The sequence below is a fragment of the Phalacrocorax aristotelis genome, chromosome 18 (genome assembly GCF_949628215.1).
Source record: "Phalacrocorax aristotelis chromosome 18, bGulAri2.1, whole genome shotgun sequence".
Classification (NCBI taxonomy): Eukaryota; Metazoa; Chordata; class Aves; order Suliformes; family Phalacrocoracidae; genus Phalacrocorax; species Phalacrocorax aristotelis.
The window spans coordinates 9,855,979-9,868,705 of record NC_134293.1 but is presented as its reverse complement, the minus strand read 5'-3'; the positions used below and the strand labels follow the sequence as shown (position 1 = coordinate 9,868,705).

Here is a 12,727-nt window from a genome sequence, read left to right as displayed (position 1 = left end):
GGCCAAAGCCTCTAGCAGGACCTGAAGCCAAACTCTGGCCCTTACGAGAAGCATTGTTAAGATCAGCATGGATACCTGAGGCCACCAGAAGGAAAACGAAGGGTCCTAAAAATAAAGGACCTATCATCCAAGATGAACCATCCACAGGTGCAAGGCAGCCCCACCTCCGGCAAGTGAGCCCAGAGCCCTGGCACCAAAGAAGGAAAAAGCAGTGTGACTAGGAGAGCTGACAGAAAGTTGCACAACTAGCAGGATTACACTTCTGTGCAACCTACATACCGGTGGTGCAACAGCCAGTACCAGTGGAAATGCTAGCAGAGGCAACCAGGATTCTCGGAGAACAATCAGCTCCTTGGCAGATGGGATGGACCACACAGTGCTGGGTAAATCTCTTTCAAAGCCCAGATCAGACATCCGAAAAGGTGCTTCTGAGTCAGGAAGTTCTTCTGAAAGTTCACTTCTGACAGGCAAATACAACCGGGGAATGGCGATGCCTCTTCTGGGTTTTTTTTGTTTGTTGGTTTATAAACCACCTCCAGCTCCATTCAAATGGGAACGAATTCCACAGAGCTGATACCAAACCTTGACCAAACCTCAAGGGAAACTGCCAAGATGACAAAGATGAATACATCAAGGGAAGAGCATTCCTGAGACACCCCAGGAATAAATCTCCCGTTGAGGAGGGCTGATAACCCACAACTCCACAGCAATCCAGGACGCAAGGAGGCACATCATCTTGCCGAGGCCATCCAAGAGGAACTGAGGACCGCACCAGACACTTCTACAGGGAACAGCAACTAAAACAAAGAGGTACTGGTAGGGCAAGACCTGTATGATCTTGATTGCTTACAGTGCACAAGTATCCATGCTTGTCCATATTCTGAATGTGAGCAGGCACCTGAAGAATATATTCTTTTTATGTACAATGAAAACTTACACGGACTTAGTGTAACTGACACTGCAGGTTACCTAAGTTACATGTTATGCGTACAAACACACACGGTTCTACATTGATTAAAACATACCATTTCACTGTAACATTGGGCTTACAGTCATATTAATTAAGCACAGTTCCGAATAATATATTATCTGACCCAATTTTAAATAATTAATGCCTGCTGACTGGTTCTTCAACACTCGCTACACAACCCATACTAACATTAAAAAAAAGCATTGCTATAATTTGTTTCTAACGCATTTTCTTAAGGCACACGACATAGGCGCAGGGCTCCTCCTTCCCCTGCAGCTAGGCATTAGGGAACCCATGTGGGTGAAAGTCATGAATGAAAGTCACAAGAAACCAAACGCCAGTGCCGCTTACACTGAACCGCTGTTATTTTTAGCAGTCCTATACTGCTAGAAAGTGTACATGCTACTTCCTTCATAAACCTCTTATATACAAGCGGAGAGCTAGTTCTCAATACTGTCAGCACCACACGTTGCAGAGACCGACATTACAGCTGAATTTTTAACGGTTTAATTCTAACAGCAATGTAAGAATCTCCCAGAAGCCATTATTAATCATTAAGGAACAAAAAAAGCCCAACTGTAACTTATTAAAAACACACAGAACTGTGGCCTTCCTGGATTTTTTCAAAACATCTACTAAAATTGCAGGTAACACTGCCTATTGCTAGCTTTCATATTTAACTGAAGAAACAAGGTGTGAGGGGAAAGGAGCCGTTGCCTCCACCATTCTAAGTTTTAGATCAAAAGATATTACACTATAAACTTCATCAAGACTTCAACGTTGTCAAAGGCAGTGATGGAATCACCATCGTCAGGAATATGTAATGCTATTATTCCTAAAAATTAGAGTTTTGAAGTCAAGTTTTCTGGAACCTTCGTCAGTAACAGGAGAAAACTACCTCCAGTATCCGAACTCCCTAGAAAGTACGGGGGATACGCACTTAGTGAAACCATGAAAGCGATGACTGAGGTTAGTTGGCTTTATTCACACAGATCTACACCATGAAGTGCTGCAAGAAGCATAATGAAAACATTGTTTTCAAAGTGGGTATTGTTTAATGTCATTGGCCTGACAGTACAAAAACCCTGCCCAAGAACAAGCATCTTGTAACTGGAATAAAGCAAAGAATGAGGATTATCAGAACTAAAGTAACATTTAACCACGTGGAACCACATCTGATACAGTTAAACACAAGCATGGATGAGAACGCAGTACTTCCCACAGTACAGAACCAGAAATACAGATCTAGCCAGGGAGATTAAACATCAGATCCCAGTTATCTCAGACTCCCTGCCAATAGGTATGCCCAGTATACAAATTCTCCAGTATATCAGGGCACAGGATACTACCACATGGCAATAAAGCTAAGTAGCTAGGACCTCAGGGAAGCCCTTCAACGAACAGCAACAAAAAAAAAGAAATCAGGTGAAGAACTGAACTCCCCCCCATTATTCAGCTAAAAGTTTTCATAAATACCAGTATCAGAAGACTTCCCCTGTAAGAAATAAATTGATCCATCTTGCACTTGATTCTTCAGTGAGGTCGTAATTCTGCATTTTGGTATCAGTAACCTGTTACAACGCAACATGGTTTGTGGTGACTTTCCTTAGAGTAAATATACTTACACACATAGAAAGTCACCGTCCAAGCAAGGACAGAGACAAAAATCCAGAGCCCCACCATGGACAAATGCCCGTGAGACGAAACCCCCAGGAGAATTTTAGCTAGCAGCACAAGCATGTTTCTGTTACAGACTAAACATAGTTGCTTTCCAAGCAGTATTTAATTAGTCAAGCCAGAACATTTTACAGCTGTTGCTCTGAAACTCCCCCAGACTGATTCTTCTGTCATACTCTGCTTTTGACCTGCATCTTCTCCCCTTTCCTAGGTAGGTAAACATACATTCCGTTATTGATTAAAAGCGTCCATCAACAACACTTTCCTAAATGAGCACATCAATTCCCCCAAGAGTCACTGAATCTTTGAAACTTAACTTCTAAAAATACTGTCCTGTACCTGATAGACCATGTTTTATGAACATAGAAGTCTCACTGGTTTACTATAAAAACAAAACTAAACAGAAAACACACCCTAGATGTACTTAAAGGGGTACAAGAGTAATGCAGATGTAATTTTAAATCATTATCATGTAGACATATTTCTGTCTACTAAATAACAGTCATAAAAACAACACAAAAAAATATCTTGTCAACAATGTGCACCTGCTTTAATAACGCATGGAGTGATCTGAAGAACCAGGACCACCTGAGCTGGCAGAAGTAGTCCGCTACCTGTTCAATGTCCTGCCCAGCCTTCACAAGTAGAAAAAAAGACTTGATGGAGGGGATGCAAAGGAAAATTAACATGCACTAGGAAACGCAGGATGTGTTGTGAGGGTGGACAGTCTAATACTTCTTATTGTACTAGTCTGTCACATTATCTAAGAGAAAATGAACATTTCCTGCCACAGTTGAAATAACACTCCAAACAAGACGACTGTTACTGATCATTTTCATGTTCTTAAAGAGCTGGTTTTGTCATAGCCAATGTAATTATAGCATGTAGCCACGATATACAGAACTTTGCACCCCAAAGTTATTAGTATTATACAATACATATTGAGCAGCTTGTGAAATACAAGAATAAAAACCTTGAAACTTACAGTATTTAACAAAATCCTTCTGAAAATCTTTCCTGGAATTGACAAAGGCTCTTCCTCTCTCAGTTCCAACTACAAACACATCTGTTTCATATACAGCAATACAGGCAACTTCTGCCTTGGACTTGGCAAGTTCTTTACACTATAAAGAAAAAACAGCTTTTATTACCATAGTTAAGAGTACAGTTAATAGAAATTTATGTGGTATCATGTAAAAACAGTTATTACTTCTGCTGCCAGCATCCATCCTTCAGAAGGTACTGCGAGTAACGTAACATCGGCCATTAGCAAAGGATAATTTATACATCAGGAGTGCTTTTCATCAGGAATCTTAAAAGCACTGTGGATGCATTAGCGAAATTAAGGCCTTGTCTAGACTCAGAGATTGCACTGTTTTTAATTAAAATGATTTATGACATCAATCCATGTGTAATTATCACTTCCTTATTAGATAATCATATTGAATGCCTTACTCCAACTTTCAACAAAGCACTCGCAGCACACTTATCACACAACACGTCCTATTCAGAAGGTGTGGCTGCGAGCAGGAAGGCTGCCTGCAGCCTGCCTTGTCCTGCCTGCTGTGCGCAGGTGAATTCCTCCTGAGCAGGACTGCACCTCCCCTGCGAACACCTGCGCGTGCTCTGCTGGGAGAAGTTTCTGGCAAAGTAAGGCAGGAAGCCTTCGGCACAAGGAGAGAGCAAAGGTCCTAGGAAAATTAGTGAGATCGTCAAAAAGCGATCACAGAAAGTCTGTTTCTCCTAGGAACTCAGATCAGGGTTTGCTGCAGCCTATAAAGACACCAACAACTGCAGCACGAGAGGAAAAAGCGACACAAAGCTTTTAGGAACCAAATATACCCTTGTTAGGAAAAAAGGCTTGCAAGCAATTATCTTATAACCATCCCATTCAAAGTTTCACTGTTGAAAAGAATTTATGTTCTTTGTTATCATTTAAGAAAACAATTTTAAAGAACCAAATATTTGGCAGTGCCTCAACTTTAAGGAAACAGGACAGGCATTTCTACTCACAGCCCTGGCCAACCTTAAACCCCACCACACAATCAAATAACTTCTACAAAGCAGGTGATATGCCAACTTAAAGAAAATAATTTTCTGAACAAGTTTTGTGGAATTGCTACAGCAGCTGAGGACAAGGCATTAGCCTCGAGGCCACTTATTCACTCTATATTACAGATGACAAAGACTAGAACATACTCTTGCCTTTCAACCACACTCCACCCGAGCCATCAAGAAATACTTCCCATTTGTTTATTTGACAAAATAATTTTTAAAACAACAACACCACAACAAGAAACAAGATGCTGTTAGCACAATTTTCCACAAGCAAAGAGACAGAGTTACAGCTGGTTGGACAGCACACGATCAGGTAAAAATATAACATTAAACCTTTCCTTCTGCCCAGCAGGAGGCAATGTATTGGTGTAATCCTGCGCTTGCCAAGACAGAGCTATGACACAGCTGCTCAACTTCTCTACTAACCATTGACTCAAGTGCTGACATGAGGAATGTAACCACCATTCTGCTTTCAGAAGAGTCCTCATCATGGATGGACGCTGCTGGTGTGGTAGCTTGGGCCATTTTCCCCCTATAAAATGAAATAAAAAAACCCCTGTTCAGACCCACACAACAGTGCAAGAAAATGAAAACCTCTCTTATGCAAGCAAAGAAAAAAAAAATTCAAAAACCCAGAACGCGACCCATCAAACACACACAAGCAAGCAAATGTACGGGTAAATTAACAGGAGGAAGTGCTTACTTTTCTGTTCTTTCATGCATCCTGCTGTTTCATCCAAAGCTGGAGCTAAACATTCAGAAGTTCAAATGTTGTGCCATGACTAAACCACAAACCCTTTGCGCCTATAGATGCACAGTAACTGATTAGCTGAATTTACATCTATTTTTCTTTCTAAGCATATTTGCAACTCCAGCAGTCCAGAAAACATAGCAAAACACACTGGCATTAACATACAGAAAAGAAATGGCAAACTGTAGTTAAGATACAGGTATTAAAACAATCCTTCCGGTAATTATCATGGCCTAGCTCAAAAGCAACCACCACCACCCTGCCCCAGAATAACGGCCTCAGAGACTACAGTATCAGTAACCAGAATGTGACATTTTTATTTGCATATTCTTCAGCTGTAGGATTAACTCCAAAGCTAAGTAGTCCCAATTAAGGTGCTAAAATTAAAACCTGATTTTCAGCAGTGACACAAAAGAGATTTAAACCTACTTTCTGTATGTCATTCAGGAGACTTTCAACCTATTTAAGACATAGGTAATAGTCAGGACTTTTTTATGCTTCACCTGGCAGAATTGTCTATACAAGACTGAATATATTGAAAATGAAGTTTCAGCAGCTGCTAAGAGCACATTTTTCCTATTGGAGTGTTGCAACTTGTTATGCTTAAATGTACCTAAAGCAATAACCTGACATGCCTGGAGGAGGAGAGAACTGGTAAAGATTTAGCTGTTACAACGCCATCTGCAAGTCTTGAGAAAAATCACTTCAAAAGCCAAGATAGCTCAGATAAATGAGACATTTTGCAACAGCTCCAACGAGACAGCTTGCTGCTCCTGCAGAACCTGGACACACGATGTGGCTCAAGTTTTCAAAGGTGACGTGTATTAGATGTGCAGACAAGTCAAGGCAGCACAAATAACCACCACGTGTGATAATACAAGCTTACATTGGGGAAAAAAAAAAATGGGACTGTGTTGTTCGATAGGACTTTGAGCACTTCACACTACAAACTGGAGGGGGGGGAAGCTAGCAACACTGCAAGCTGACAACAGACATCCAGCAGCCTTCTGGCTCTTCAGACACAGGCACACAAGGTTTAAACAGCTTTAACACTGTGTTATGGATAAACTAGCAGTGGTATAGCCAGCAGCTGTTTGAGCACGCAGGTAACGAGAGGTTTGAACACCGGCCCCTGCTACATTGAAGAGTAGACAAATAGGTCCTCGTCGGGTCTGGAAAAGGAGCTAAACTTCAAGAGTGAAGATAAAGGAATAACAACTGTTGAATGATGTTGATTGCTTCAGTGACCTAAGAGAGGGGCAGCTGGGGACGGGGAGGCAGAGGCAGATGGGGTTATCTTATCCTCCAGAGGAAGAGGGGCATCTTACTTATTGCTTGTGGAGTTTCAGAGGGAAAAGGGAGATTATGATGCGACATGAATAAATCAATCTTCATTGAGCCATGATTTTTTTTTATACCTAATGGAGTTCTCAAGATCATCTCTGGAACTCCTTTAGGGTTGGGATGCTGACAGTGATTTTAAACATGATAGCTTTTAGACTTTTTGAAACGATATCTTAACAATCCGATATTAAACATGAAACAGAACATAACTGCATATTTCCCCTTTCTCCCACGTCTCTAGTCACTGTCTGATGCAGCTGTTCTGCATCAGTTCAACAACTCCCAAGCTAGCAGTGGCTCAAACATATGTACCTACCCCATTCTAGGTGAAAAATCAGGCTGCATAAAAACAAGAGTAACTGATTTACTATTTTGTAGAGGCATCTTGTTCAGAAAACAGGCCAAGGAAATTCTAGCAATCATTGGAAGGCTGTGGATGCACAAGCACATCCAAGAAGTGCCAGCTCAGGCTGCCTCCCCCATGCAGAATTGTTCCCATCCCTGGAGGGTGGTTTCTGATTCACAAGCGCACAGTGAATCAAGTCAGAGAGCTTGTCCAGGGAACAGAGAGATGCGCTGTGCTGGACCAGGTCCCAGACTGATCCGCTGCACAGCCCCACAAACAGCCATCCTGGCTCAACAGAGAGGACAGCACATCCTAAGCTACCTTGCTGCTGCACGTGAGGCCACAGCCTCAGTATCCCAGAATTGCATTTGGGAGTTGGATTAGGTTATCATTGGACTACTCTTCTAATAACATTTGGAAGAATCTTTCCAAAGTATATAGTCATAGCGCCTTGTACTTTTAGGGTACCCGTTCTTTAACCAGTCTGTGTGGTGCTGGATCAGTGTTTAATGTAGATTCAAGAGACATCCTGTTGCAGCATGGCAGCACAAGAATATTTTTCCTACCCACCTGACACCAAATCACACGTGAAAGACTCCACACACACACACCCCCACACCCACACCCCCCATCTCTCCAGTTTCTCCCTTTCAAACACGTTTTCTCCACTACCCTTACCTATACCACTGGGGCAGTGTTTATTATTAGAAAGAGTAGGCTATGCTTCAGTACATCTAATGAACCTGGCTGCCTTTCCAAGATCCAGCCCTTAGAAAGTGCGCGACAAACGCCATTGCTCAACATAAATCCTTAGTGCAAAGCCTTGAAAAAAGTGTAACACCCCCATTCCCAACATTCTGCACAAAATGGCCAATTTAAAAACCATCCTTTGAACAATTAGCAGCTGGCTGCCAGAGTAGCACTTATGATATATCTACTAATCTTAATCACGTACTGCTAAAAAAGAACTTCCAGATCAGTTATTATTAGTTATAATCACCTATAAATCCTTCAGTTTAACTGTGCCAAGACGAACCTTTGCCCAAGTAAAGGTTTGTAACAATGACCAAAGCCTTGCAATATATACCCGTAGAGTACCAAGGATGTGGCATTTAGCCATTCCTGCCTGGGGTTTAACCCCAGCCGGCAACTCAGCCCCACGCAGCCCCTCGCCCACTCCCTGCTGCGGTGGCACGGGGAGAGAATCGGAAGGGTAAAAGGGAGAAAACTCGTGGGTTGAGATAAAGACAGTTTGATAGGTAAAGCAAACACTGTGGACACAAGCAAAGCAAAACCAGGAATTCATGCACTCCTTCCCACGGGCAGGAGGTGCTCAGCCATCCCCAGGAGAAAAGGGCTCCATCACGCGTAACGGTGACTTGGGAAGACAAACGCCACCACTCCGAACGTCCCCCCTTCCTCCTCCTTCCCCCAGCTCTATGTTCTAAGCATGACGCCATATGGTGTGGGACATCCCTGGGGTCAGCTGGGGTCACTGTCCCAGCCACGTCCCCTCCCAACCCCTTGTGCCCCCCCAGCCCACTTGCTGGTCGGGTGGGGCGAGAGGCAGAGAAGGCCTTGACTCTGTGTAAGCCCTGCCCGCAGTAATTAAAACACCCCTGCGTTATCAACACTGTTTCCAGCACAAATCCAAAACAGAGCCTCATACAAGCTACTGTGAAGAAAGTTAACTCTATCCCAGCTGAAACCAGAACACTGCCTGATGAGAAGTTCACTACCAGAGCTAAAAGCCTCTGGGTTTTCCTTTACAAGGACAAGAATACTCTTAATCAGCAATACCAACATGTTTTTATTCTTTACCAGATGTAATACAAGAGGGTATTCCCAAAATGATACATCTATCCATTTTCTGATACTTTCCAGGAAAGCAGCTGTGGATGCCAAAGCATGCTCTTCTCCACTAACCCCTCACCAGGCATTACAGACAATAGGACAAATCCCGCTGCACTGATGGGGAAGAACGTAACTCCAGAGAACCCCAAAATACAGCTGGATGTGAGTTTGTGGGAGCTCATCCTTATACACCACTGAAGATTTGCTGTTCCCTAGGGCAAAGAGTCCAGCTCCCGCTAGATCTCCATGGGCTACTTTTGATATCTGGGGATAAAAAGTTATTCTAGCAGAGTACAAAAAGCACGCTGTTGTGATTTAACCCCAGCTGGGAACTCAGCTGCTCGCTCACCCACACCCCCCCAGCGGGATGGGGGAGAGAATCAGAAGAGTAAAAGTGAGAAAACTCATGGGTTGAGATAAATGACACTTTAATAAATGAAATATAATAATAATAATAAATTGTAATGAGAAAGAAAGCAAAAAGAGAGAGGAACAAAACCCAGGAAAAACAAGTGATACAGCCACTCACCAACTGCCGACCGATAGCCAGCCAGCCCCCGAGCAGTGATCACTGCTCCCGGCCGGCCCCCCCCCCCCCCCAGTTCACACGCTGGGCATGGGGCCATATGGTGTGGAACATCCCTTCGGCCAGTTGGGGTCAGCTGTCCCGGCTGTGCCCCCTCCCAGCCTCCTGTGCACCTCCTTGCTGGCAGAGCATGGGAAGCTGCAAAGTCCTTGACTTAGTATAAACACTGCTTAGCAACAACTAAAACACCAGTGTGTTATCAACATTATTCTCATGCTAAATCCAAAACACAGCACCATACCAGCTACGAGGAAGAAAATTAACTCTCTCCCAGACAAAACCAGGACACATACATTTCGTTACAAAGCTGGAACAAGAAGGAACATAAAATATACCATTAAAAAAAAAAAATCTAACGAAGCTAGACTGCTTCTTGGCTGTTGCAGCTTTCACCCCTTGGCTTCTTAGCCTTCTGGGCCAAGACACAATTTCAGCATATTTAACTCTGCCCAAATACTGGCCTTCTGACAAAGGGCAGAACTTGGTTCTTTCCAAACTGTACAGATTAATACTCGCGAGCTGTTAAGCGCAAATGAATCTTTTTAAACAGATCTTGGCTAAAAATCTGTGTTATTTTTCCTACAATTTGGTTCAGTGATCCCATGTTTCAGAGGTTCTCAGCTAACTTAGCACAGAAACTCTGTTGGGATGCAAACGTACCACCACCGTTTTTTCCTGATTTTCTATAACACGCCCACCCTAGCCCCAGTGCACACAGGTTTAGTAGATTCTCACCTTCACCCTCCAGCATCTGTTCACAGCTGACCTACGCAATCCTGTTAGGATGATCTATTTTCCTTGTTATGACATATCATTGATCATCTTAAAACAATACTCTATAAGCAGCAATTTTCAGCTCCTTCCAACCACTAGACTGCACACGCGTAACAGAAACACAACAGGCTTAACAGCAAGGGTGCTCAGACTGTGACACCCCCTCCTTCAGACGCAGGCTACTATTTTTTGACAGGAAATACCTTCACCAGCCATAGCCCTAGAGAAATAGAAGCAAAGGATCTGGGAGTTCACTCACAAAAACATTGCCAGTTCTTTATCATCTGCATCTGGTGTATGTGGGTTAGGAAATAATTCAGATGAGCAACGTCCATGTTACCTCTGTGGAGGACCAGCCTATTCTGAAACACAAACGCTGCTGAACCACACCATGCAAAAGCAGCTCCAGATGTTCAGAGCCAGCTCAATCCAAAGCAGAGGCAGAGGCAGGTCTGGCAGAGCTTAACTCTGCTTACAGCCTACACCCAAAGCAAGAGGGTGAAGCTTCCCAACACCACGAACAGGAAGGAGAGACAATATGGAGATACCAGAGGGCATTTAGTCACCTCAAACCCACCTGGGTTTCTCTTCTGGCTTACTGTCAGCTCGTCCAGACAGAAGTTGGGTCCCTCGGAGGTACAAACCTGCCACATCAGCTAGACAGCAGTGTCTCGTACATACGCACGGTCAGCTCTTCGCTAAGGCTGAATGCAGGCTATTAACCCCCCCTAAAAATGAATAAAAATAACTCAAGGCCAGCGGGTAGCCCTCAAGACTTAATGTACCAGGAAGGCTCTGCACCTCTCCCCTCCACACGTACTCCCTCGAGTATCTCTGTTGCCTTTTTTCCCAGCCTCTTATCTGGAGCAGCAGAGTGGCTGATTCAGGAAACACGCACATCATGGTTAAAGTCAACCTTCTTGCTCCTTTGCTCACTAAAAATCAAGCGTGTTTATCTACCCAACCTGAAGCTGTATCGCCTTCTAGTCCGAGACACCGGGAACAGAGGCACAGCACTCACCGGCTACGCCCGAGGAGCAGGTTCCGTGGTAAGCACGCTCTGGTCATTCACACCCGACACCGTTACAAGCGCAGCAACAGTGACCCGTTACACAGCAGCTGGGACATTTGCTGTCGCCATTTCAATCCGACTCCCACCACAGGGATTTAACTCGCAGCAGAATCAACAAGAGGCCGCGCCAAGTGTTTTACATTAGGGCTTACCCCAACGAAACACACCAGCAACGCTGCTCACAGCACCACGTCCCACTCCAATTAATGAAACGATTCGCAGAATCACGTCACTCAGAAATATGATCTCACTGTAAACCAACACACTGCCCCAAATCCCTACTGTAGTTAAGCTTTCTTTTTCTTTCCTCCAAGGGCAGCCGAGCAGAAGGTCAGCAACCAAAGGCAGCCGGGAAAGAGAACAAGGGCCCCTAACAAACAAAGCTCTGAGGGGAAACACCTGGTGCTCAGCACACCCGATAGCACCGAGACAGCACACAGCCCCACGAAACCAGCAGCACTTCGCTGGGGGTGGCGGGGGCACGGTTCATTACGCAGCTGCAATACCCCCCACTAAAACCAGTAATAATTCCCATTTTTCTAGGAACTTTTATGATACTCAGCAACATGCGATGACTTTTTAGCCAGCCTGGGTGGCAACGACCTCTGCTACTCTTAAGAAGCGTTAAAAAGTAAAACCTGATTCCAGCAACTGTTACTTGAAAAGCACCTCTGATTCCTCTCATTCGTAAGTCTGCATGTGTTTGCAAAGAGATACTTAAACCTGACCTGCCCTATTTCTAAAGATCCCAACATAGACCAACATATAATTATGACATGTTAGATAAAATGAAAATGCAGTATCTAACCACATACCTCGCCGGCAATTACACAGAAGCGCACATATTACCTGGTTCGGAGTAGTTCAGAAACTGCTACCATAAAACTCCATTTCTGTATTAAAGCCAGACTCGGGGGATAATTCACTTAGTTTTTAAGTACTACACTGTCCTGCTGCAGCACCTTGGCATTTGTGAATTACAGTGAAATCGTGTAAACAAAATGAGACGTTAATCACAGCAGTCCTGACCATGTGATAATTATATTTACTTAGTCAACATGACAATCATGTCAAATAAAAATTACTTTAGTTCTGTGTGTCCATCAACACTTACACACAATATTTGAGAAGTTAATTAGTCTAAACTCTATTGGTATTTACTTAATTGTAACAAAATTGGTGCTGGTACTTTTCCCAAAGCAAGATATTGTCCTCACTAGCGAGAACTAGTATTTTGGAACTGTCCTTGTTTCAGCTGGGATGGAGTTAATTTTCCTCCTAGTAGCTGGTATGGT

At 43.6% G+C, this 12,727-nt stretch overlaps 1 protein-coding gene across 23 annotated transcripts in view; it reads right to left on the bottom strand.

Moving 5' to 3' along the window:
* The window catches only part of GTF2I (general transcription factor IIi), a 78,070-nt gene that overhangs the window by 62,589 nt on the left and 2,754 nt on the right, over positions 1 to 12,727 (bottom strand). For 9 of the 23 annotated variants that reach the window (XM_075113259.1, XM_075113265.1, XM_075113272.1 and 6 more), the window contains exons 2-3: positions 5,132 to 5,237; positions 3,633 to 3,771 (exon numbers count right to left, since the gene is read on the bottom strand). In XM_075113259.1, the coding sequence (XP_074969360.1) occupies positions 3,633 to 3,771; positions 5,132 to 5,230 (238 nt within the window). In that variant the 5' untranslated portion in view covers positions 5,231 to 5,237. Of the gene's footprint in view, positions 1 to 3,632; positions 3,772 to 5,131; positions 5,238 to 11,381; positions 11,512 to 12,727 lie in introns of those variants that run through there. The other 14 variants (XM_075113255.1, XM_075113257.1, XM_075113268.1 and 11 more) reach the window with 3 other exon arrangements.